Here is a 23,400-nt window from a genome sequence, read left to right on the forward strand (position 1 = left end):
CCCCCTCCTACTCTAAGCACTCCTTAGGAATTCGGGGGCAGACTTCCCCTAGCGATGGAGGTTCTGTCTTTTAGAGCAACCCTGGCCTGCCACTTCGAAAACCAACACGTTTAAGAAGATGCCCTTCACCAGAAGTTCCTGAGCCTGGAAGGACATACCAAATGACCAGGAGACCTGGGCAGACGGCACATACACACACACACAAACAAACACACACACACCGGCGGCCGCAAAGCAAATAGAGGAGCTCAATCCCACCTTGTCTGTCTGTCTGCCTGGGTTTCTCTCTCCTGGTGGGGCAGAGATCGTTCTGTGCTGCCAGGTAGGGCAAAGAGATAAAGCAAGGATTGAGAGGCTGGGCAGCCCCCTGCCCGCCAGCAGGTTCAGGAAGATTGGCACACTGAGCTCCCCAGCTACGACTGGGAGGATTCCTTGTGACCCCTTCAGCCTCCTGAATCTTTCTGCCTGCTGGTTTAGAGCAGGGGTCTGCAACCTTAAACACTCAAAGAGCCACTTGGACCCGTTTCCCACAGAAAAGAAAACACCGGGAGCCACAAAACCTTTCCCGTGCCTGACTATTTCTTGAGCGGCCACAAAACCAGCCTATGTAGTTGAATTAAGCGTTCTGTTTTCTTCTGAAACTTTTCTTTTCTTGGATTTATCCATGGTTGGCCTACCGGGGGTTGAAAAGCACAATAAAATCGTGTGCTGGCGAGTGTCACACATTGGCGGTGGTGACGCATATTTTGAGTGACAGGGAGCCGCAGCAGAGGGATGAAAGAGCCACATGCGGCTCCAGAGCCGCAGGTTGCTGACCCCTGGTTTAGGGTAAGGAAGCAGACAGTCATGATCCAGAGTTAGGAGAGGTTTTAAGAGCTACTTCCACCAGCCCCTCTCCTCAAGGGGACTCAGGTGAAGGCAAAGCAGCCAGTCCCACCGCCTGGGCAGTGGGCTGCCCAGGGCTACAGATCGGGGACAGGAATTCGTCAAAGCAGCATTTTCCTATGCAAACACGGCCGACCACATTACTGCAGGCTGGCCGGGTTGGGGACAAAGGACTGAGCTGCCGGCATAAAAAAGAGGATTTAACTGGACGGCCGCCCCTTTGTGAAAGGAAGAGGGGAAGTAGGAGCTGGGGAACCGTGGGGGCCTGGGAAGGCGGGCAGGGCACTGTGCCAACCTGACGGCATCTGTCTTGGTACTCGGGGCTCTGCCTCATCCAGGTGCTTGTAAACTGGACAGCCAGCGGCCTTGGTCCGGCCAGGAAAGCTGGCACAGGCATTGCCCGCTGGATGGGGGGCACAGGTGGAGGAAGATGCCTGCAGGAGGGGAGGTCTATCTCCTTGGGGAAGACAAGGGAAATTCCTGCCCAATAGGGTGCCCAGCGCTGCCTAAAAGCTCTTGGGTGCAGAGGGGGGTCCTATCATCTCAGAAACCGCTCCATTCACACACTCTCACAGAGTCCCAAGCATGCAAAATCCTTCATGGAAAGGAAGGGGGCCTAATGCCTGGGAAGACCGAAGCCACTTTGTGGGGCTGAGCCCTCATATTCAGTCTTCAGCCTCTCCCGGATGGAAGCAAGGAAGAGCCAGCTTCAAATACTGCAGCATTCAGTACTGACCGCTCTCAATTTGACAGTGGGAGAGCTGGAGTTCAACTCCAAGGGTTTCTGAGCCGCTCTCAAGCCAGCGGATGCCTTGAAGGTATCTCTCCCCTCTCCGGGGGAATGAAGTAATTCTGCCCCCTCGCCCCCCCCACCCCCAAATGAACACATCCAAGAGCCCTTCCTCCATTGCAAAGACCTTTCCACTTCTCATCCAGCCTGGGTCTTCCAGCTGCCTGCTTCCAGCCCCTGCCGCCCCCAAAATCAAGGGAAGATAAACTAGAGCAGTGTTGGCGAAGCTTTTCGGCACTGAGTGCCGAAACGGGAGTCCACGCGTGCGTGCCGGAAACCGGAAGAGCAGCTGCCTGGTGCACGTGTGCGTGCTGCAGTGGTGGGTTTCAAATTTTTTTTACTACCGGTTCTGTGGGCGTGGCTTGGTGGGCGTGGCAGGGGAAGGATACTATAAAATCTCCATTCCCTCCCCAATCCAGAGGAAGGTTACGGCAAAATCCCCATTTCCTCCTGATCAGCTGGGACCCGGGAGGCAGAGAATAGATGGGGGCCGGGGCCAGTCAGAATTTTTACTGCCGGTTCTCCGAACTACTCAAAATTTCCGCTACCGGTTCTCGAGAACTGGTCAGAACCTGCCGAAACCCCACCTCTGGCGTGCTGAGAAGATGATTTTCCGGTTTCTGGCACACTTGTGCGTGCAAAGACCAACTAGCCGGTGGGCATGCACACGCCGGAAACCAGGAGATCATCTTCCCAGCATGCACAAGCACGCCGGACGGCTGCTCTTCCGGTTTCCGGTGCTCCCGCGCGTGTGAAAACCAGCTGGCCTGCGCGCAGGAACCCTGGAAAAGCAACAGGCGACGCCTCGCGTGCCCAGAGAGATGGCTCTGTGTGTCACTTCTGGCAGACGTGCCATAGGTTCGCCATCATGGAACTAGAGGCTGGTCAGCCACCAATACGCGCTAAGCAGCAGCAGCGACAGTAACCAAATCCGCCCCCCACTACCCCCCATTCGGGGATGCAGTGAGAAGCCCAGTTCGCCCGTAATCCCAGCTGGCTGCAGAGACAGACACTGGAGCCCATTTTGGGATTGTTTACACCCCCCCTTTGGATCCCCAGCCAGGCCTGGCCGGAAAGAAAACACCCCCCTCCCTCTCTTCTCCCTCCTCCCCCTACCGAGACCCATTGCACCTGTCACCAGAGCCAGGGGCTGGATTGAAAACAGCGTCTATTAAAACCTTCGGCCGTGCAATGAGACCGAACATCGCAGGAAAAAAATAGACCTCTGGATCACGGACGGGGAGGCCGGGAGGGAGAAGTGTGGGGGTGGGGTAAAAGGGAGAGCCGATCTTCCTTCTCCTTGTGCAGCCCCAGAGGTGCCCACCTGCCCCCTGGGGAAGGAGAGCCGAGCTGCCAATCAAGCCTCCCTCAGCCACTCACGCCAAGAAGGCTGGCACAGGCATTGGCAAAGCAAGCCAACAGTTATCCAGAGGACAATGGGTCACAGCCGCCTGCCTTGCCTGGTGCTGGATCCCAGATAGGCAGACACAGCCCCCCCCCAAAGAGGGGGGGGAAAACTTTTTCTTAAGGTGGGGTTTATCCGAGGCACCCCTTTTCTTGGGTTGCCCAATACGCTACAACCAACCCGAGACGCCACCTCCTCAGGCGAGCGAACGAGGGACGTTCGCCGATCTTGCACAGGTTGTGTGAATGCGGCCACTTGTGTTCAGCCGACCTGGAGGTTTAGGGGAAGTGTGGCATGGTAGATTGGTGCCCGGGGGGGTGGGGGAAAGGTTGCTCTGGGAGACTGCCATGGGATGGGGAGGGCAGGGATGCTTCTTTCCTGCCCTCCAGGCCCTCTCCCTACCAGCTCCTCCCCGCCCATCCTGCCTAGCGCCCGGGGCAGCTTTCAGGATGCCGTGCCTTCAACCTGCCCTCTGCGGCCATCACTCCAGGCGGCTTCCTGAGTCTGGCTGGAAATTCCTGCCCTGTGAGAGCCCCCTGCCCTCCCTCCCCCCCACCCCCATGAAAAGAGGAACGTCGGCCCCTTTTGGCACCGGGTACAAAGGGAGGAGCGGTGAAAGACAGCAGCTAGCGGGGCAGGGAAGCAGGTACGCCACTTCTCCCACCGGGCAACGCCTCCCGCGGCTGGCAGGGGAACATCTGGGCACGAGGACGAGCGCACGCACACGGCTCTGCCTTGTGCTTCTCCTGCCTCCACCCTGCAGCCTGGCGAGATGGGAGCCGATTGCTGGCTGCTGAAGTCCTCTGGGCTGCGTCGGAGACCCAAATCAGAGGGCAGGATTGGAACTGGGACCCTGAAGCTCAGGGGAAGAAGGCACCCTCGGATGAAAGCCCTTGGCGGTAGAGGGGTTCGGGGGTTGCCCCGACCTACGGGACGAGGACAGCTAACCAAGCAAAGGACCCCCCTTTATATGGAGAAGCCTCTCTCCCCAAATTTGCAAGTCCAGACGTTTCAGATCTACAAATCCCATCATCCCCACTCAAGAGCCGAGCCCAACAGAACTCCTCCGCAGCTCGTTTTACGCCCCTTTCCCCCTACGGTTAGGAAAATGAAGCTGCATTTCCCGCCCGCTCCCCCCAAACAATGACCAGCTCTTCCCGCAACATCACAACACTATTTAAAGCCTGGGTGGCCTTGACCGGTTTCCTGAAATTGTCCTGCGAGGGGAGAAGCCTTGTGCAAACACGTCCAGCCGCCTGAAAGCTCCCAGTTCCTTCCTCTTCCCCCCCTGCCCCCCCGCCCCACAAGGCTCTCCCCAGTCTTCCGTTCCTGTTCCCAAATGTGTCCCAAAGGAGAATGCCCAGGGCTTCGGCCATGGGAAAAGTCCAAAGGCTTCCCGGGTGACCCATTGCAGGGACGGTGGGGGTAAGCAGGGCCTTTTTGGAGGTGGCTCCTACAAAAAATGCCTTTAAAACAAGCAAGGCAGAGCAGCCACGTCCCATTCGGGGATCCGTTGAGACCAAGAAGCCATTTCTACAAATAAGGCAGTGAACATACCTAATCCTCCTATTTTCTCTACAACAATAACCTTTTTGGGTGGGCTGAGAGAGAGGGACTGGCCCAAAGTCACCCAGCCGGCTCTCATGCCTAGGACGCGGCTAGAACTTCCAGTCTCCTGGTGACTGGCCCAAAATCACCCAGTCGGCTCTCATGTTTAAGACGGGACTAGAACTTCCAGTCTCCTGGTGATTGGCCCAAAGTCACCCAGTCAGCTCTCATGTCTAAGACGGGACTAGAACTTCCAGTCTCCTGATGATTGGCCCAAAGGCACCCAGCTGGTTCTCATGTTTAAGACGGGACTAGAACTTCCAGTCTCCTGGTGATTGGCCCAAAGTCACCCAGTCGGCTTTCATGTTTAAGATGGGACTAGAACTTCCAGTCTCCTGGTGATTGGCCCAAAGTCACCCAGTCAGCTTTCATGTTTAAGATGGGACTAGAACTTCCAGTCTCCTGGTGATTGGCCCAAAGTCACCCAGTCAGCTTTCATGTTTAAGATGGGACTAGAACTTCCAGTCTCCTGGTGATTGGCCCAAAGTCACCCAGTCGGCTTTCATGTTTAAGATGGGACTAGAACTTCCAGTCTCCTGGTGATTGGCCCAAAGTCACCCAGTCAGCTTTCATGTTTAAGATGGGACTAGAACTTCCAGTCTCCTGGTGATTGGTCCAAAGTCACCCAGCTGGTTCTCATGTTTAAGACGGGACTAGAACTTCCAGTCTCCTGGTGATTGGCCCAAAGTCACCCAGCTGGTTCTCATGTCTAAGATGGGACTAGAACTTCCAGTCTCCTGGTTTCTAGCCTTGTGGCTTTACCACTAGACCAAATTAGTTGGGGGGAGGGAATACTTTTTCCACTGCCCCCCAAAGTTATGAAACAAGCCTGACTCCAGCTCCTGTTCATGCCTGCAACTCCTGCCCCACTTTTTCCCTGTCCTGATTACCACGTCTCGTGTCTCTCCCCCGCCCACCAGCTGCTGAACCACTCGCAGGTTTCCTTTTCTCCACCACCCCCCACTCCCCACCCCCAGAAAGCCCTTGCCAGCGGGAGAGCCTGTGGATATGAAGGCCACGTGCTTCCTTCTCGGACACTTCCAAGGGACTCCATACAGGAAGGGGAGGAAAGGTGTGGCCCTCAGGGCACCATCCATCTTGTGCCGGCTCCAGAGAGTAAACACAGGGCTCAAGGAGGAAGACCTCTCCCCCCCTCCCCAAAATTCCCCAAATCAGGTGCCAAGAGAGGAGGAGAAGGAAGGGGAGGCGGGATGGAGCCTCCGGGAGGAAGGACGCTGCTTTTTCTCCACAGCCAACTATACAGAAAAACCTACATGTCTTAGCCGCGCTTTGGATCAAAGTTCAGGACCGTGCAAGCTTCTAGTCCTCAAAGTTCCACCCTGAACTCCAACCACCGTTACATGGGCGGCTTAGCGAGGATCCTCAACATGATGAGAATTATATTATATCCTCTCGCCAGTTAACGTCTCCATTTTTCATTCATTGATAAAAAAAGGGGGGTAAAGGAGGGTTTTATTCAACAAAATTAAAATACTGAAGAGAAGAGAGCGAGAGCCGTGGTGGGCGCCGTTCCTTTCCACACATGGGCAATTGTGTATCCGAGATTGCATGGCTGCGTGGCTTTGAAAGGGGCCCTTTCATCCGGGCCGCCTCTCTGTGGGCACCGAGGCCACTGGCCCCTTCCTCCCCACCCACCCAAAAAAAAGGGGAGAGTGGGAGAGAAAGAGAGGGAGAGGAAGGGAGGGAAGGAAGGAAGGAAGGAGAAAAGAACGAAAGAAGGAAGGAGGGAAGGAAGGAAGAATGAAAAGAGGGAAGGAAGGAAAAAAAGAAAGAAAAAAGAAAAAAAGAAAATGATAGAAGGAAGGAGGGAAGAAAGGAACGAAAGAGAAAGAGGGTGGGAAGGAAGGAAGGAAAGAAAGAGGGAGGGAGGGAGGGAGGAAAGGAAGGAAAGAAAGAAAAAAAGAAAGAAAGAAAGAGGGAGGGAAGGAAGGAAAGAAAGAACGATAAAAGGAAGGAACAAAAGAATGAAAGGAGGGAGGGAGGGAGGGAAGGAAGGAGGGAAGGAAGGAAGGAAGAAAGAAAGAGGGAGGGAGGGAATGAAAGAAAGAGGGAGGGAAGGAAGGAAAGAAAGAAAGAAAAAGAAAGAAAGGAGGGAGGGAGGGAGGGAAGGAAGGAGGGAAGGAAGAAAGAAAGAGGGAGGGAGGGAGGGAATGAAAGAAAGAAAGAGGGAGGGAAGGAAGGAAAGGAAGAAAGAAAGAAAAAGAAAGGAGGGAGGGAGGGAGGGAGGGAGGGAAGGAAGGAAGGAGGGAAGGAAGGAAGAAAGAAAGAGGGAGGGAGGGAATGAAAGAAAGAGGGAGGGAAGGAAGGAAAGAAAGAAAGAAAAAGAAAGAAAGGAGGGAGGGAGGGAGGGAGGGAAGGAAGGAAAGAGAGGGAGGGAGGGAAGGAAGGAAGAAAGAAAGAGGGAGGGAGGAAATGAAAGAAAGAAAGAAAGAGGGAAGGAAGGAAAGAAAGAAAGAAAGAAAGAAAGAAAGAAAGAAAGAAAGAAAGAAAGAAAGAAAGAAAGAAAGAAAGTTGCCCTTTGCTAATCTTCCCTCTAATTATCTGCCGCCCAAAAGCCGGATTCCCGCCTGTCCCTTTGCATACAAACAGTAGGTTTGGCCTTCAAAATAGATCCCTTCGCTTCCAGGGATCGGGAGAACTCCAAAGGTTGCGAAGACAAACAGATAAAAAGAGGGGGCCATAATATATCGTAAAAATGAAAGTAACAGCAAGAGAAAACGTGGAACGATTGAACAACGAGAAGACTATAACTTCACCCAAGCGTGCATTATTATTATTATTATTATTATTATTATTATTATTATTATTATTATTATTATTATTATTATTATTAGGAAATACATAAGCAGATTGAATGTAAGGATTACGATTAACCTCATTATTTCATTTGCATTAGAATGTCTGACATTCAGGTGCCACACTCTTCACGCATTGATTTGATCTTTTTATAAAAAAATAAAAAAAATAAAAAACTTGGGGAAAAAAGGAAGGAAGGAAAGAAGGAAGGAAGGAAGGAAGGAAGGAAGGAAGGAAGGAAGGAAGGAAAGAAAGAAAGAAAGAAAGAAAGAAAGAAAGAAAGAAAGAAAGAAAGAAAGAAAGAAAGAAAGAGGGAGGGAGGGAGGGAAGGAAGGAAGTTAGGAAAGAAAGTTAGGAAAGAAAGAAAAAGAGGTTTTTTTTTTAATTCCTCCCCTCAAACCCCCCCACTGGAACCAGCTCCATCCTGGTCCCCAGCCCCCTCCCCACCCTGGGCCTGAGGCTGCAGGCAGAAACAACAGCCGGGCGTCCCCCTCCCGGCCCCGAATCTGAGCCCCTTCCTCCCCACGGCTGCTTCCCACACTGCCCAGTCACTCTTTCCATGGGGAGGATTCTGTTATCGCTTTCCACAGGCTGTGACTGGGGGCCTACTGCTTCTTGGCAAGCCCCAATGATTCCCCCCCCACACACACTCACTTCCAAAGGGAGGAAACGGAGCGGGGAGGGGGCGTAAAATAGGAGGAGGTGGGCTCTACTGCAGCAGGAAGGAGAGTCCAGCTGGGTCAGACTACGGTTGGGGTAGCTATCCCTGCCCAGTGCTTCCAGCCTCCCCCCCACTTTTCTTTTCCAAATTTTTAATTTTTTAGTATAATAGTTCCATCGTCCATTAAACAGTGTGTTCTCTGGGCACACGTATCTTTGTGCAATAATAATCCAAAATTACAACGGTATTCATGACATTAGTATTACTTCTCTAATTTGATTGTCCGATTTAAATTTGATTGTCCGATTTAAATTTGATTGTCCGATTTAATCGGTCCGGTCACGCTTGGCCAATGAAGAATTCTGTTCTATTCTATTCCATTCACAATGCTGATATTGGACATGATAAACATATTCGCTTCTCCCTCTTGACATAACTTCTAATAGGAAAATAATAATAATACCCTGTTTCCCCCAAAATAAGACACCCCCTGATAATAAGCCCAATCGGGCTTTTGAGCGCATGGCAATAAGACCAAGTGCTTATTTCAGGGTTCAAAAGAAATATAAGACAAGGTCTTATTCTCGGGGAAACACGGTAATATTTAATATATCCTGTTTTCCCCAAAATAAGGCACCCCCTGATAATAAGCCCAATCGGTCTTTTGAGCGCCTGGCAATAAGGCCAAGCACTTATTTCAGGGTTCAAAAGAAATATAAGACAAGGTCTTATTCTCGGGGAAACACGGTAATATTTAATATACCCTGTTTTCCCCAAAATAAGACACCCCCTGATAATAAGCCCAATCGGTCTTTTGAGCGCCTGGCAATAAGGCCAAGCACTTATTTCAGGGTTCAAAAAAATATAAGACAGGGTCTTATTTTCGGGAAAACACGGTATCATCCATCCATCCATGCATCCATGCATCCATCCATCCATCCATCCATCTATCTATCTATCCTGTTTCCCCCAAAATAAGGCATCCCCTGATAATAAGCCCAATCGGGCTTTTGAGTGCATGGCAATAAGGCCAAGCGTTTATTTCAGGGTTCAAAAAAAAATATAAGACAGGGTCTTATTTTCAGGGAAACACGGTAATAATCCTAATAGTCATAAAAGTAATAACAATCATAGTGTTTACATCTCTCTCTTAACACATTTTCTATATATCGCTGTTTTGTTTCTCTATTTTTAACCTCCATTTTTTATTCTCTAACCATCCTTTGGGTTACTAAAAGATCATCCCTCCCACCTCCAATGCCCCCAACTAGCTGTCAAGAGAAGGGCAAGGCAAGCAGCGGGCAAGACCTGGTAATGGGGCAATGAGAAGGCTGAGCAGATATGCCGGGATACAAGACCCAGAATGCAGACACTGGGAGCTGTGGCTGCCCTCCCCCCCCCCCCCCCCGTGGGTCAGTTGAGGCTGTCCAGTGAGGTGGGGAAGCTGACCCCCACAATCAAGGACTTCATCGGGAGAGCCGCCGCCCTTCCAGCAGGAAACCCAGCCAACCAATAAGTCATTTTTTATTTATACAGCCATCCGCGTGTATAAATGTATTTATTTAGCAATGTGCAAACCCAACCGCGTTTAGCTGTCGCACCAATGAGACGATATCGCTTTCGAGGGCACCAAAAATACACCCGTCGGCAGCCGAGATGGCGGCAGGGCAAGCGCACCCGTAGGAGCCAAGATCCCTTTCGTGCCCCGTGCCAACCCAAGCAGCCTTTGCCCGGTGGGCAAGCCAGGCCCAGAGGCCTGCAACGATGCCCTTTAGGGAATGCAAAGACCGAGCCAGCTTTAGTCGTGGCGCACCAGTCTGGCTGCGGCTGGCAAGGCTTAGCCCTGTGCCCAGCCGAAACCTCTGGAGAGCAGCTGGACGGGTCCCCAAGCCACCTCTGGAGACTGCCACCTCCCCCCCCCATAGCCTTCTAAGCAGAAAGGGAGGCACTGAGATGGCAAAATCCAGCGGTGGTATGCAGTGCCAAGGGGCACAACCCAGGATATCTTTAGCCCAGAGGGCCCAGTTACAGTCCCCAACCCTGCCCCAGATTTTCTGTGGGTATCCCCCTCCATCCTCTGCCCTCTTGCTGTTTTTGTCTCTGCAAGGGGCCCCGTCCTGCCTAGGACCGAAGCATCTTTTCCAACACTGGGGGCCACGTCTCTCCATCTCGCTGAGCGTCTTTGGGGTGGAACCGAAGAGGGGGGTGGGTGGGGGAGGAGGCTGGCCCTTATGTTTACTTCTTTACATGCTAAGGGGAAGTTAGGTTTTTCCTGCAGGGCCTGCATTGTCTCAGCTCCATCTGGAATATAGCTCTGCCCCGCATGGCACGGACGTCTGCAGAGGCTGTTCCAATGGGGCGAAATCAAGGATCGGGGAGGGAGAAGCCGTCTCGGCAAGCGGGGGCGAGAATGAACAGAGTCCCTGCCAATGTGGGGCAGAACTCTGAGGGGCGGGGGGGGGCTCTTGTCCTAGAGCAGGGGTCAGCAACCTGCGGCTCTGGAGCCGCATGTGGCTCTTTCATCCCTCTGCTGTGGCTCCGTCAGTCAAAATATGCATCACCACCGCCAATGTGCGACACCCGCCAGCACGTGATTTATTGAGCTTTTCAACGCCCCCGTTGGCCAACCATGGATAAATCCAAGAAAAGAAAAATTTCAGAAGAAAACAGAATGTTTAATTCAACTACATAGGCTAGTTTTGTGGCCGCTCAAGAAATCGTCAGGCATGGGAAGGGTTTTGTGGCTCCCGGTGTTTTCTTTTCTGTGGGAAACGGGTCCAAACAGAGTGTTTAAAGGTTGCAGGCCCCTGCCCTAGAGGCCCAGCCACAGCTTTGGTTGAGCCGCCGTGTGGGGAGCAGCAGCCTAGAGGCTTTTCCAAGGCCAGGCATAGCTGTCGTTTTAGGGCACATTGGCAAGGGATGACGGTTTGGGATGAAGGCCGTTTCACCGTGGCTGACACCCGCCAGGTCTGGATGAGCCTTTCCCCAAGCAGGGAGCCCCAGCCTTGAGAACAGAGAGAGGGGGCAGCCTCCATGGGGCAGGGAGACTATTAATACAAGCCCAGCTATTTCCTGCCTACTTGTGCCACAGGACGTGAGACCAGGACGGTGTTTCCTGCCTGCCGGTATCAACTCCGGGCCCCTCTTGTCTGGCAGGGAAGCCGGGTTCAAGCGAGGCGAGGGCCCCTAGGCCCAAGGGAACAGCCCCAACGCTGCCGAAGGGAAACGGCTTTGCTTCTGCTGCGGGGAAGATGCCAACAGCCCAGCCGTGTCCATCTCTTCTCCGTCTCCTTTCCGGGCAAACGGCCAGCGTCGCTACAAGTTCAACCCAGAAGGAGGGCAAGGCAGAATCTGGCACTCCAGAAGCCTCCGTGCAACATCTGGGCAAGATGCCCACCGATCCCAGTTGCAACCTGGTCTGCCCAGATGAGGGATGATGGGGAACACACCATGGCAATTGCAGGTGATTGGGGAGTGGGGCTAACCTCTTTGTGGCTAAGGAAAGGACTCGCTAGCCATTTACGGAGAGCAAGACAGAGCCAAGGAACCTGCTATGGGGGCAAAGGGGCCACAGGGTCAGGAAGGGGCATCTGCCAGGCTTCTCTTCGACACAGGCAGAAGGGCGGCTGACGCCCCCAGGCCAGAGAAAATAGCTCTCTGCACCTTCAGCTTCCATTGTATTTCATTCAGGCATTTCCATGCGTCCCTTCATTAAACGAGACGCCAGGAATGTACCCACCAAACCAAATAAGACGGGGAAATTTTAAACTGATGCCAAGAAGAGGGCGAAGGAAGAGCTATCCTGTTTCCCCGAAAATAAGACCTCCCCGATAATAAGATAACAATCGGGCTTTTGGGCGCATGCGCTAAAATAAGCCTCCCTCCCCAAAAAATAAGCCCTCCCCCGAAAATATTTAAAAGCAGAGCTGGAAATCAGGTAAGACGGCAAGAGGAGCCCCATCTTCAGTGGTGGGATTCAGCCAGTTCGCACCTATTCGGGAGAACCGGTTGTTAACTTTCTAAGCAGTTCGGAGAACTGGTTGTTGGAAGAAATCTTATTTTGTTTTTTTCCACTTTATACAGGGCTAATCCTGTAAGGAAGGCAGGAAGGAAACATTCTGGTGTTGTTTCTAGCCTAACCTTTATTGCCCTGCTTACAGAAACTGCCTCTCTGGTTAACCCTTATTACATTGTAACAGCTAAGATGAAGCGCCCACCGACCTGAGTGACATTGAGTTGGCCATGCCCACACGGTCACATGACCACCAAGCCACGTCTACCCATCTGGCCATTAGGGCAGAGAACCAGTTGTTAAGTTATTTGAATTCCACCACTGCCCGTCTTGCTCCACGTGCCCCAAAATAATAAGACCTCCCCGAAAACAAGGCCAAGCGCTTTTTTCGGGGTTCAAAAAAATATATATAAGACAGGGTCTTATTTTCGGGGAAACATGGGTAGTAGGCTCTGCGGGGGGGACGACACACAGAATCCCCTCTTCTGCGCCAATTTCTGAGCCGGTTGTATACAAACACATCCGAAATACACGCAGAGAGAAGAGAGAGAGAGAGAGAGAGAGAGAAGTTAATTGCAGGGAGAAGGGAAGACACAGAGTTTTTAAAAACCTCAGTGCGTGAAGGGGGCAGTTAAAACATTCCCAGCCCATGGTTGAATGGTGTGGGGGGCACGGTCTGAAATACGAGTCCAAGAAGCAGGGAGAGAGAAGGGCTCCTTAAGTCACTTAACTATGTTTAATTGCTAACACGTGAGTTTCCAAGGATTTGGGGAGGTGGCACAGCTGCCCAAGGAAGGCGATGCCCGCTTCCAGGAAGCTCCGGAGGCAGAAAGCAGGCCTGCCCAGTCGGTGCTCATTGCCCCAGCTGCCAACTTCGTCTCCTTGACCCTCCGATGGGCTCTGAATAGAGTTTAGCTCCTCCGGCTATTCTCTGCTCCAGCTTCTGGTCCCAAAAAGCAGGGACATTCCACTCTCTGTCTCGCTGCCTAAATTATCCTTCTGAGCTCACTCAAAAATAGCAGCCACCGGCGGGCACAGGGAGAGATTGAAGTGGGGGAGGATGAAATGGGTAGGGGAAGGAAATCATTTCCCCCCCAAAATCACCAGGAAAAGAAGGCAGCCTTCCGAGAATTCAAGCAGCCAGTCAAAAAGGGCTTTGATGCCCACGGTGGATTTGGGGCCAGTTGTAACTGCTTCCTCCTGTCTCATTCCAAACACATTGGACTGGCCGGAGACTAGGGGCAGCGGTCCAACTTCTCTGGAGACTGGGCAACGAGGAGTGGGGAGGGTTGGCCAACGGCAAGGCCACACCCCTGGAAAGAAGTTTTTTTTTCCAAACAGCCTGATACATCAACCGGTGGGAAGGATCTACAGGTGTGGGCCAGGGGCCAGGCCCCACCCGTTGCTTGCAGGACAGAAAGCCTGGGGGGCAAGGGGGGAATCTCCCCCCCTCAACACGGGGGGGGGGGAGATTCCCTTGCCAGCCAAGCTGCCTCCAGCCGGGCTTCCCTCCTCCCTTAGACCCACCGCATCACTGGCACGGCTGCCTCCCGCGGTCCCACCCCCTCCGACCTGCTTATCAAGCATTCCTCGCATGCTCTTTGCCCTCTTTGCAGCCAGCGGGGAAGTGTGGGGGGGGGGGAGAGCGAAAAAAAGGCCTCCCCAGCTTAACCCCTTGCATCGAAACAACACACCCAGGAAGAGGAGGGGAATGGCAGGTTCGAGCCGGGCGGCCTCCACCCAAAGGAATGCACTCCATTGGGGGAGAAAGGCCGTCCATCCGGAGAGGGTCTCACCTCGGACCCCCTTGCTTTGAGCACACGAGGCTCTTTTCTGTAGAGAGGGAAGCCGAGAATTATCTGCGGAGTGCTAGGAGGGAAAGGGGGTGCAGGTCATTGGCGGGGAGGGGGTGCAAGCATTTCATCCAAGGTGGGGTGCCTGACAGGTATAGGTATATACTTATAGGTATAGGTATAGCTAAGTAGCTGGAAACGCCCCTTCTAGGCCCCACGGAAGGCATCCCTCCCTTTCTCACCCCACCGAGAGAGTCCTCAAAACGAGGCGCCCGAAGACTGAATGAAGGTTTGCAAAACATAAGAACTAAAGAAAAATTTCCTGACCGTTAGAACAATTAACCCGTGGAACAACTTGCCTCCAGAAGTTGTAAACGCTCCAACACTGGACAGTTTTTAAAGATGTTGGATAACCGTTTATCTGAAGTGGTGTAGGGTTTCCTGCCTAAGCAGGGGGTTGGACTAGAAGACCTCCAAGGTCCCTTCCAACTCTGTTTATTCTGTTCTAATAAGGACCAATCGGACAGAGGACAAGAGGCAGCCAAGTTCACTAACCACTCAGGATCGTGTGGCTCAAATGCTTCTCTACAATCAAACCGGCCCCCCCAAAGAAGTCAGATGCCCCCAAGAAGGACGCAAGGCTGGTCAGGGAGGCCCCCCCCTCTCCCCCATCAAAAAAAGTGCCAAAACACAGCATTTTATTTCACTACTACGACGCAAGAAAATCAAAGCAGGCCTGTCCGACCAGAAGAAGAAAAGTTAATCTAATATCTGTGTAATTTGCAAAGTGTTGTACCTTAAGAAGACAATTACAATCCAGAATACAACTAAACCAATCAACCCATATGGAAAATGCATTATCCGTCCACCCACCGTTGAAATCTTTCCCGAATGAGCCCATCTTTTGGCCGCCCTCAGCCGCCCGGAGTCTCCGGAGAAAGGCGGCATATAAATTGAACTAATAATAAATAAATCTCCACCATACACACCCTCAAAGGTTAAACAGGGCTGAGATGAAACACTGGTCGACAAGCGACCGGACCAGGAGTAAACCTAACGCAGCTTCTGCACCGGTTTTAGGCAAGAAGGGGAGTCCCTCCCCACATTACCCTGCACTCTGGGGCTGGCACTGGGCGGCGTCTGGGCGACCCGCCGATGCCATCTTTCATTACCTTTCCAAGCGCTCGGATGCCCAGAATAGAAGGTCGCATGGACCAGCTGGAGAACAAGGCCAAAGCAAGGCTGTGCCCAGGGCATCAGGCGTGGAGAAGTGGGCACCTCGTCATCTGCTTGTCCAATGGGGTACCCAGATGCCCATCCAGACTGTTGCCCCATCCTCCTGTTGTCCGGCCGGAGGGGACCCACAGCCGGGCTTGCCCACTAAGCAAGACTACTCTCTGTCTCCCCCTAAGGAAACTGACCCTCCAGGCCGGGTTTCCTCCCTGAAACTGAGCCTACGGCAGAGAGTCATATTGGAAGGGGACCTAGAGATCATCTAGCCCACCCCTGCTAGCTACAGGGCGCTCCTTCCGACGCTGCTGTGAGCTTCTCCGACAAGGCTGCTCTGTCTCCTCTGAGGAAACTGACCCTCCAGGCGGGCTTTCCTCCCTGAAACTGAGCCTACGACAGAGAGTCATGTTGGAAGGGAACCCTAGAGGTCATCTAGCCCACCCCTGCTGGCCACGGGACACTTCTTCCCATGCTGCTGTGGGCAGTGTCTCCAACAAGGCTGCTCTGTCTCCTCTGAGGAAGCTGACCCTACAGCAGACAGAAATGTTGGAAGGGGAACCTAGAGGTCATCTAGCCCACCCCTGCTAGCCGCAGGACGCTCCTTCCGACGCTGCTGTGGGCCTCTCCGACAAGGCTGCTTACTTTTCTCCTCTGAGAAAACTGACCCTCCAGGCCGGCCTTTCCTCCCTGAAACTGAGCCTAAGGCAGCGAGTCATGTTGGAAAGGGGACCTAGAGGTCATCTACTCCACCCAACCACCCTCCTGGAATGCAGGGTGGGGCAAGGAGCCCACCCACCCAAAAAGTCAGCCAACAAGGGTGCCCATTGTTCAACCAAGGGGAAAAGGAGGCTGCCCACCTGGGAGCCAGGAAGGAACCCAAGGAAGCTACCCGGCCAAGGGACCGAGGAGAGTGCCAAGCCTCCGGGCTGGGCATGGAGCTCTTTCCCTGCAAAAAAACGTACCCGGAGGGCAGATGCGCCCGGGAAGCAGGATCGGGGACTGCCCGGGAAGCATCAGATTTGCGCGGCTTTCCCCTCCTCGCCCTGCGATGCCCCCGAGACGTGGCGAAGGGGAGGCCAGGTTGAGTCAAATCCGGGCGGGCAGCCCAGCCAGCGCCACGAATAGAGCCCGGGTGCCACCACCGCGTTTAAAATTAGAGCCACCGGGCAGGACCACCACCAACCCCCCCCCCGCTCCCAAAGTCTAAAGCAGCCGCGACCCCCGCAGCCCTGCCTGCCCCGCTTACGCTCAGCAATGCCGCGGCGCAGACGGCCGCCACCAGCGCCCGGCCACCCAGCATCCCGGCGGTTCCCGTGGCGAGTCCTCGCAAAGCCAACCGGAGGAGCCCGTCCGTCTCTCTCGCTCGCTCGCTCGCTCGCTGCTTTGCTCCGCGCGACGAAAAAAAAAAAGGGCGAGCCCGCGCCAAAGACCCAGCCAAACTTTTCTTTTTCTTTTTTTTTTCCCGGGACGGCTTGGCCCCGCCCCCAGCCCCGCCGGCGACTCAGCAAACCCGGCCTGGATTCCCAGGCGGACGGGCGAGAGTGGCAAAGCCGGGACGGGCGGGCTTGGGAAGTCCCCCGCCCGATTCGTCCCCACTCGCCCGTCTCACTAGAACGGACGACGTGGAAGACACGCCGGCAATGCCTCGCCTACACACACGCGCACACACAAACCCGTTTCCTCCAGGCGGGCCTTTCCTCCCTGAAACTGACCCTACAGCAGAGAGTAATGTTGGGAAGGGCACCCTAGAGGTCATCTAGGCTAGCCCACCCCTGCTGGCCGCTGTGGGCCTCTCCGACAAGGCTACTTTCTGTCTCCTCTGAGGAAACTGACCCTCCAGGCCGGCTTTCCTCCCTGAAACTGAGCCTACGGCAGAGAGTCATGTTGGAAAGGGGACCTAGAGGTCATCTAGGCTAGCCCACCCCTGCTGGCTACAGGACGCTCCTTCGGATGCTGTTGTGGGCCTCTCTGACAAGGCTGCCTTCTCTGAGGAAACTGAGCCTCCAGGCCGGCCTTTCCTCCCTGAAACTGACCCTACGGCAGAGAGTGATGTTGGAAAGGGGACCTAGAGGTCATCTAGCCCACCCCTCCTGGCCCCAGGATGCTCCTTCTGAGGCCGCTATGGGCCTCTCCGACAAGGCTGCCTTCTCTGAGGAAACTGAGCCTCCAGGCCAGGCTTTCCTCCCTGAAACTGACCCTACGGCAGAAAGTGATGTTGGAAAGGGGACCTAGAGGTCATCTAGCCCACCCCTCCTGGCCCCAGGATGCTCCTTCTGAGGCCGCTATGGGCCTCTCCGACAAGGCTGCTCTCTGTCTCGTCTGAGGAAACTGACCCTCCAGGCCAGCTTTCCTCTCTGAAACGGAGCCTATGGCAGAGAGTCATGTTGGAAAGGGGACCTAGAGGTCATCTAGGCTACCCCTGCTAGCCGCAGGACGCTCCTTCTGACACTGCTGTGGGCCTCTCCGACAAAGCTGTTCTGCCTCCTCTGAGGAAACTGATCCTCCAGGCTGGCCTTTCCTCCCTGAAACTGACACTACAGCAGAGAGTGATGTTGGGAAGGGGACCCTAGAGGTCATCTAGGCTAGCCCACCCCTGCTGGCCATTGTGGGCCTCTCCGACAAGGCTGCCCTCTGCCTCCACCGAGGAAACTGATCCTCCAGGCTGGCCTTTCCTCCCTGAAACTGACCCTAAGGCAGAGAGTGGTGTTGGAAGGGGACCTAGAGGTCATCCAGCCCACCCCTGCTGGCCACAGGACACTTCTTCCGATGCTGCTGTGGGCAGCGTCTCCAACAAGCCTTCTCTATCTCCTCGGAGGAAACTGACCCTACAGCAGAGAGTGATGTTGGAAAGGGGACCTAGAGGTCATCTAGCCCACCCCTGCTAGCCGCAGGGCGCTCCTTCTGACACTGCTGTGGGCCTCTCCGACAAAGCTGTTCTGCCTCCTCTGAGGAAACTGATCCTCCAGGCCGGCCTTTCCCCCCTGAAACTGACCCTACAGCAGAGAGTGATGTTGGGAAGGGGACCCTAGAGGTCATCTAGGCTAGCCCACCCCTGCTGGCCATTGTGGGCCTCTCCGACAAGGCTGCCCTCTGTCTCCTCTGAGGAAATTGATCCTCCAGGCTGGCCTTTCCTCCCTGAAACTGACCCTAAGGCAGAGAGTGGTGTTGGAGGGCGACCTAGAGGTCATCTAGCCCACCCCTGCTGGCCACACAGGATGCTCCTTCCGACGCTGCTGTGGGCACAAGGCTGCTCTGCCTCCTCTGAGCTACCTACAAGAGGTGGCATGTGCCATAAGGCCACTGCTTAGTCCTCTTTGACAGGCAGACTGCCACTGCTGTAGGAGAGTTTGACTGGCCGCTGTGATGCCATTTCCCCCTCGGATGCCATCCAAATACACTCATGACTGCAATTGGGCCCAACATTTCTGTTGTTCAGGGAGACATTTGTGAAGTGAGCGCTGTCCCATTTTATGGCCTTTCTTGCCAAAGCCGCTAAATGAATCACTGCAGTCGTTTCAGTTAGCCACACGGTCGTTAAAGTGAACTTGCCTTCCCCGTGGACTTTGCTTGTCGGTTTGTCACAAAAGGGGATCACGTGACCCCCCCCGGGGCACTGCGACCGTCATAAATATGAGCCGGGGTCCAAGCATCTGAATTTGGATCACGTGACTATGGTCGTAAGTGTGAAAAAAACGATCCTAAGTCACTTTTTTTTCCAGTGCTGTTGTAACTTTGAATGGTCACGAAAGGAACTGTTGTTAAGTCAAGGGCTGCCTGCGTATGTGTGGCTCCATCTTGTGGCAGTGGGTCCCATAGGTTAACTGCATGTGGTGGTGGGAATATGCATGGCCCCTTTTCTTGCTCCCCTTTGAGGCAGGATGTCCAGCATGGACGGTGCTATCATTTGAGCCATGGGAACCTAGTCCTTGCTCACTTTTGAAGTTTCCATGACCAAAATCTGTAATTGCGGCCCGAATAGAATAGAATAGAATAGAATAGAATAGAATAGAATAGAATGGAATGGAATGGAATGGAATGGAATGGAATGGAATGGAATGGAACAGAAGAGAACAACAGAACAGAATAGAATAGAAAATACAGAATAGAATAGAATTAGAATTAGAATTAGAATTAGAATTAGAATAGAATAGAATAGAATAAGAAAATACGGAATGGAACGGAACGGAATGAAACGGAACAGAATAGAATAGAAAATATGGAACGGAACGGAACAGAACAGAACAGAACAGAACAATAGAAAAGAAAATACGGAATGGAATGGAATGGAATGGAATGGAATGGAATAGAATAGAATAGAATAGAATAGAAAATATGGAATGGAATAGAATGGAACAGAACAGAACAACAGAACAGAACAGAACAGAATAGAATAGAATAGAAAAGAAAATACAGAATAGAATAGAATAGAACAGAACAGAATAGAAAATATGGAATGGAACGGAACGGAACGGAACAGAATAGAAAAGAAAATATGGAATGGAATAGAATGGAATGGAATAGAATAGAATAGAATAAATAGAATAGAATAGAAAATACGGAACGGAATGGAACAGAACAGAACAGAAAATATGGAATGGAATGGAATGGAATGGAATGGAATGGAATGGAATGGAATAGAGTAGAGTAGAGTAGAGTAGAGTAGAATAGAATAGAATAGAATAGAATAGAATAGAATAGAATAGAATAGAATAGAATAGAATAGAATAGAATAGAATAGACCTCCAGTGATGGAGCACCCACGATTTCTGAAGGCAAGCTGTTCCACTGATTAATTGTCCTCACTGTTAGGAAGTTTCTCCTTAATTCCAGGTTGCTTCTCTCTTTGGTTAGTTTCCATCCATTGTTTCTTGTCCTGCCTTCCTGTGTTTTGGGTAAATAGTTCGGCCCCCTTCTCTTCTTTGGGGCAGCCCCTCAAATACTGAAATACTGCTATCACGTCCCCACCCCCTAATCCTTCTTTTCTCTAGACTGGCCATACCCAAATCCTGCGACCGTTCTTCCTATGTTTTAGTCTCCGGGCCTTTAATCGTCTTAGTTGCTCTTCTCTGCACTTTTTTCCAAAGTCTCAACATCTTTCTTTTTTTTTTTTGTAGCACGGTGACCAACATTGCTTGCAGTATTCCAGGTGTGGCCTTACTAGGGGTTTTGTAAAGCGGTACTACTCCTTCACGTCATCTTGATTCTATGCCTCTGTTTATAGAACCGAGGATTGTATTCGCTTTTTCGGCGGCGGCTGCCGTACGCGGGTGACTCCTATCTGTTTGGCCACAGAGGAATTGTGGTGAATTTGATCTGCGGGCACAGCTGCCCCTTCCAGGTGATCAGGCCAGCAAGCTGTGGGGGGGGAGGGCTCATCCCAAGGAGGCCACCCCCTCCGGTATGGATTCTACGGAGCCCTCAAAAAAAAAGCTGTTTCTAGTCCTCTTTGAGGAGAGGCCGGACAACGGCCCAGGTACCTCAGACAGATCCAGATGCAGAAAAATCAGCTGTGCCCACTGCAGACACGGCCCTGCGCGCCCTTCCGAGAAACGACAATCACAGCCGAAGCATTGACGAATGGACAGGAAAGCTGCCAGCCTCCATGCTGGCACTAAGAGATTTCTTCCCCTCCACGCACGACCTGAGTCTTAGTTTGCATGCCAGAAAACCTGGCACTGCCTGGCACCGGTTTCCCCTCTAGAAAAAAGAGCGGGCCCCGGAGAAGCGGGTGTAAAAAATTTTTTTTTAAAAAAAGCGATTCATATATTCTTCCCTGGATTAGATCCCAGGGCTGAAGCGTGCCAAAGAGAGAAATTCTGCCTTACAAGAACGCCCTAGTTGGCACGAGCAGTCCTTAAATAGCAAGCAAGAAGGCCTCTCTGCCCCCCGGAAAGGGATGGTTTGGGGGGGGGAGGAGAAGGAGGAGGAGGAGGAGGAGGAGGAGGAGGAGGAGGAGGAGGAGGAGGAGGAGGAGGAAATGATAGAGGCACCGTTTTGAAGTTCAACATCCATCAGAACAGCATCATGGGGTGCTGTTCTGGTGCTATAGGGCTCAGGAATGGGGTTGGTTTTTAGCAGGGGTGAAATCCAGCAGGTCCTGACAGGTTCTGGCGAACCGGTAGCGGAAATTTTGAGCAGTTCAGAGAACCGGCGAATGCCACCTCTGGCTGGCCTCAGAGTGGGGTGGGAATGGAGAATTTGCAGTATCCTTCCCCTGGAGCGGGGTGGAAATGGGAATTTTGCAGTATCCTTCCCTCAGGAGTGGGGAGGGAATGGAGATTTTGCAGTATCCTTCCCCCTGGAGAGGGGCAGGAATGGATATTTTGCAATATCTTTCCCCCAGGAGTGGGGAAGGAAAGGAGATTTTGCAATATCCTTCCCCCAGGAGTGTGGAGGGAATGGAGATTTTGCAGTATCCTTCCCCCAGGAGTGGGGAGGGAATGGAGATTTTGCAGTATACTTTCCCCAGGAGTGGGGAGGGAATGGAGATTTTGCAATATCCTTCCCCCAAGAGTGGGGAGGGAATGGAGATTTTGCAGTATCCTTCCCCTGCCACGCCCACCAACCACAGAACCGGTAGTAAAAAAATGTGGATTTCACCACTGGTTTTTAGGCCAGCGGAAGCAACACCAACCTCTCCTCTCTCATGGCTCGGAGAGATGGACAGAGAGGATGGCCCCTGCTGATTCTTACAAAGGGAGCTTACACATTCAAGAGCAGTCTACCTTTTGAGCACAGACTGCCGGGAAGAAATGACAAGGAATGCCAGCCTTGTCAGACAGGTCTTCCTTGCGGGTTGGATTTCTGCCATCTGCGGCTTGCCTTGTCGCCGGGGTTTAGCTGTGGCTCTGCCAAACCGGCTCCCTGGCCTGGCATCCGGGACTTTGGGACTTCATGGCGGCTTGTTCGGCAGCGCAACTTGACGGAAGGCGAGGTAGCCTGGCACGTCCCACTAGGAAGCCATAAACCTGGCACGTTTGCATTCCTGCACCCCCTGAGCCACATTTGCCGCGGCCGCAGGCCCTCTGGATCCGGTGAGGGGCCGGGTGATCCTTTGGGAGCAGAGCCCCCTCTCCCCCCTGCTCGAAAAGACCCTTTTCCCTGAGAGCCCCTTCCAAGGTATCCGCTAGACCTTTCTGGGAATGGAAGCGGCAGAAAGTGCCCAGTCCTGGGCACTGAGCCTCTGCCAAGCCAGGGAAGGACCAGCTGCCCAGCTACAGAGGGGTCCAAGAAGGGGGCCTCCTTTACTTCCCCCTCCCCTCCCCGCTCCCTCTTCCCCCTCCCCTGCCACCTGGCTTGGCCCCAAAGTCCTCCGAGAATCACCTTCCTTCCTTCCTTCCTGGCTCCAGCAGGTTAATGATTTCTCAGCCTAACCTGTCCCATCTGCTGGTCTCCCAGGCCCTGCTGGGAGAAGCAGCAGACGGCAGGGCTTCAGGGACATCCTGGCTGGGCTCCAGGGGGGGCCCCCCCAAAGAGCAGCTGAAGGACCCCCCATTGGAGAAAGGGCAGAGCACATCTGTAGAGAGACTTCCATTCTGGCTCCCTTTGGGCCGAAGGTGGTGTTGGGGTGGAGTATGGGGGCAAGCATGCCCAGGTCTCCTATCAAACACTTTCTCAGAGCCCCCATCGTCTCTGGGATTTGGCTTTTCCGGTGGAAACCCCCCCCCCAAAACAGGCAGCCACAATTCCGGAAAGTGCAAATGATTCTGCCGAGCAAGAATCATGGACAGCTGACCGCTCCCTTCTCCGGCTGGGCGGGCAGGCAGGATGGTGTCACCGGTCACTTCCCTTCCTTATCTCACCAAGGATCTGCCGAAATCTTTCTCCTTTCCTCCTTAGCTGGCCGGGCTTTGAATGAACGTATTAAAGGGGGGTTGGGACGGGGGAAGAGTCACCCATATTACCATGAAAGGCTATGAAAGAGAGAGCCGAGAGATTTCCAGGACTTTGCGGCTACAGCCGGAGGAGACGCCAAGAAAAAACGGGCCAAAAAAAATGCCCCTTCGGCTCAGCCTCTCCCTGGCTCTAGTTTCTGGGGAGGGGGGGGTGGGGAATGGGGTGGGGGTGTTGTCACAGGAGAGGCCGCTCTGCTGATGCTCAGAGGCACTACTGGTAATCCTCAACTTACGACCCCAAATTTTGAGCCCAACATTTATGTTGCTGAGCGAAACATTTGCGACGTGAATTTTGGTCCCGTTT

General features: G+C 53.2%; 1 protein-coding gene across 1 annotated transcript in view; it reads right to left on the reverse strand.

The window, feature by feature from the left end:
- HSPG2 (heparan sulfate proteoglycan 2) overlaps window positions 1-16,604 on the reverse strand; it is an 88,478-nt gene extending 71,874 nt beyond the window's left edge. Inside the window, exon 1 of the mRNA XM_087879066.1 lies at window positions 16,448-16,604. Coding sequence (XP_087735192.1) covers window positions 16,448-16,501 — 54 coding nt within the window. The 5' untranslated portion in view covers window positions 16,502-16,604. The remainder of the gene's footprint in view (window positions 1-16,447) is intronic.
- Window positions 16,605-23,400: the final 6,796 nt, after the last annotated feature.

Source organism: Pantherophis guttatus, chromosome 15 (genome assembly GCF_059756535.1).
Source record: "Pantherophis guttatus breed Tessera chromosome 15, ASM5975653v1, whole genome shotgun sequence".
NCBI classification, from domain to species: Eukaryota; Metazoa; Chordata; class Lepidosauria; order Squamata; family Colubridae; genus Pantherophis; species Pantherophis guttatus.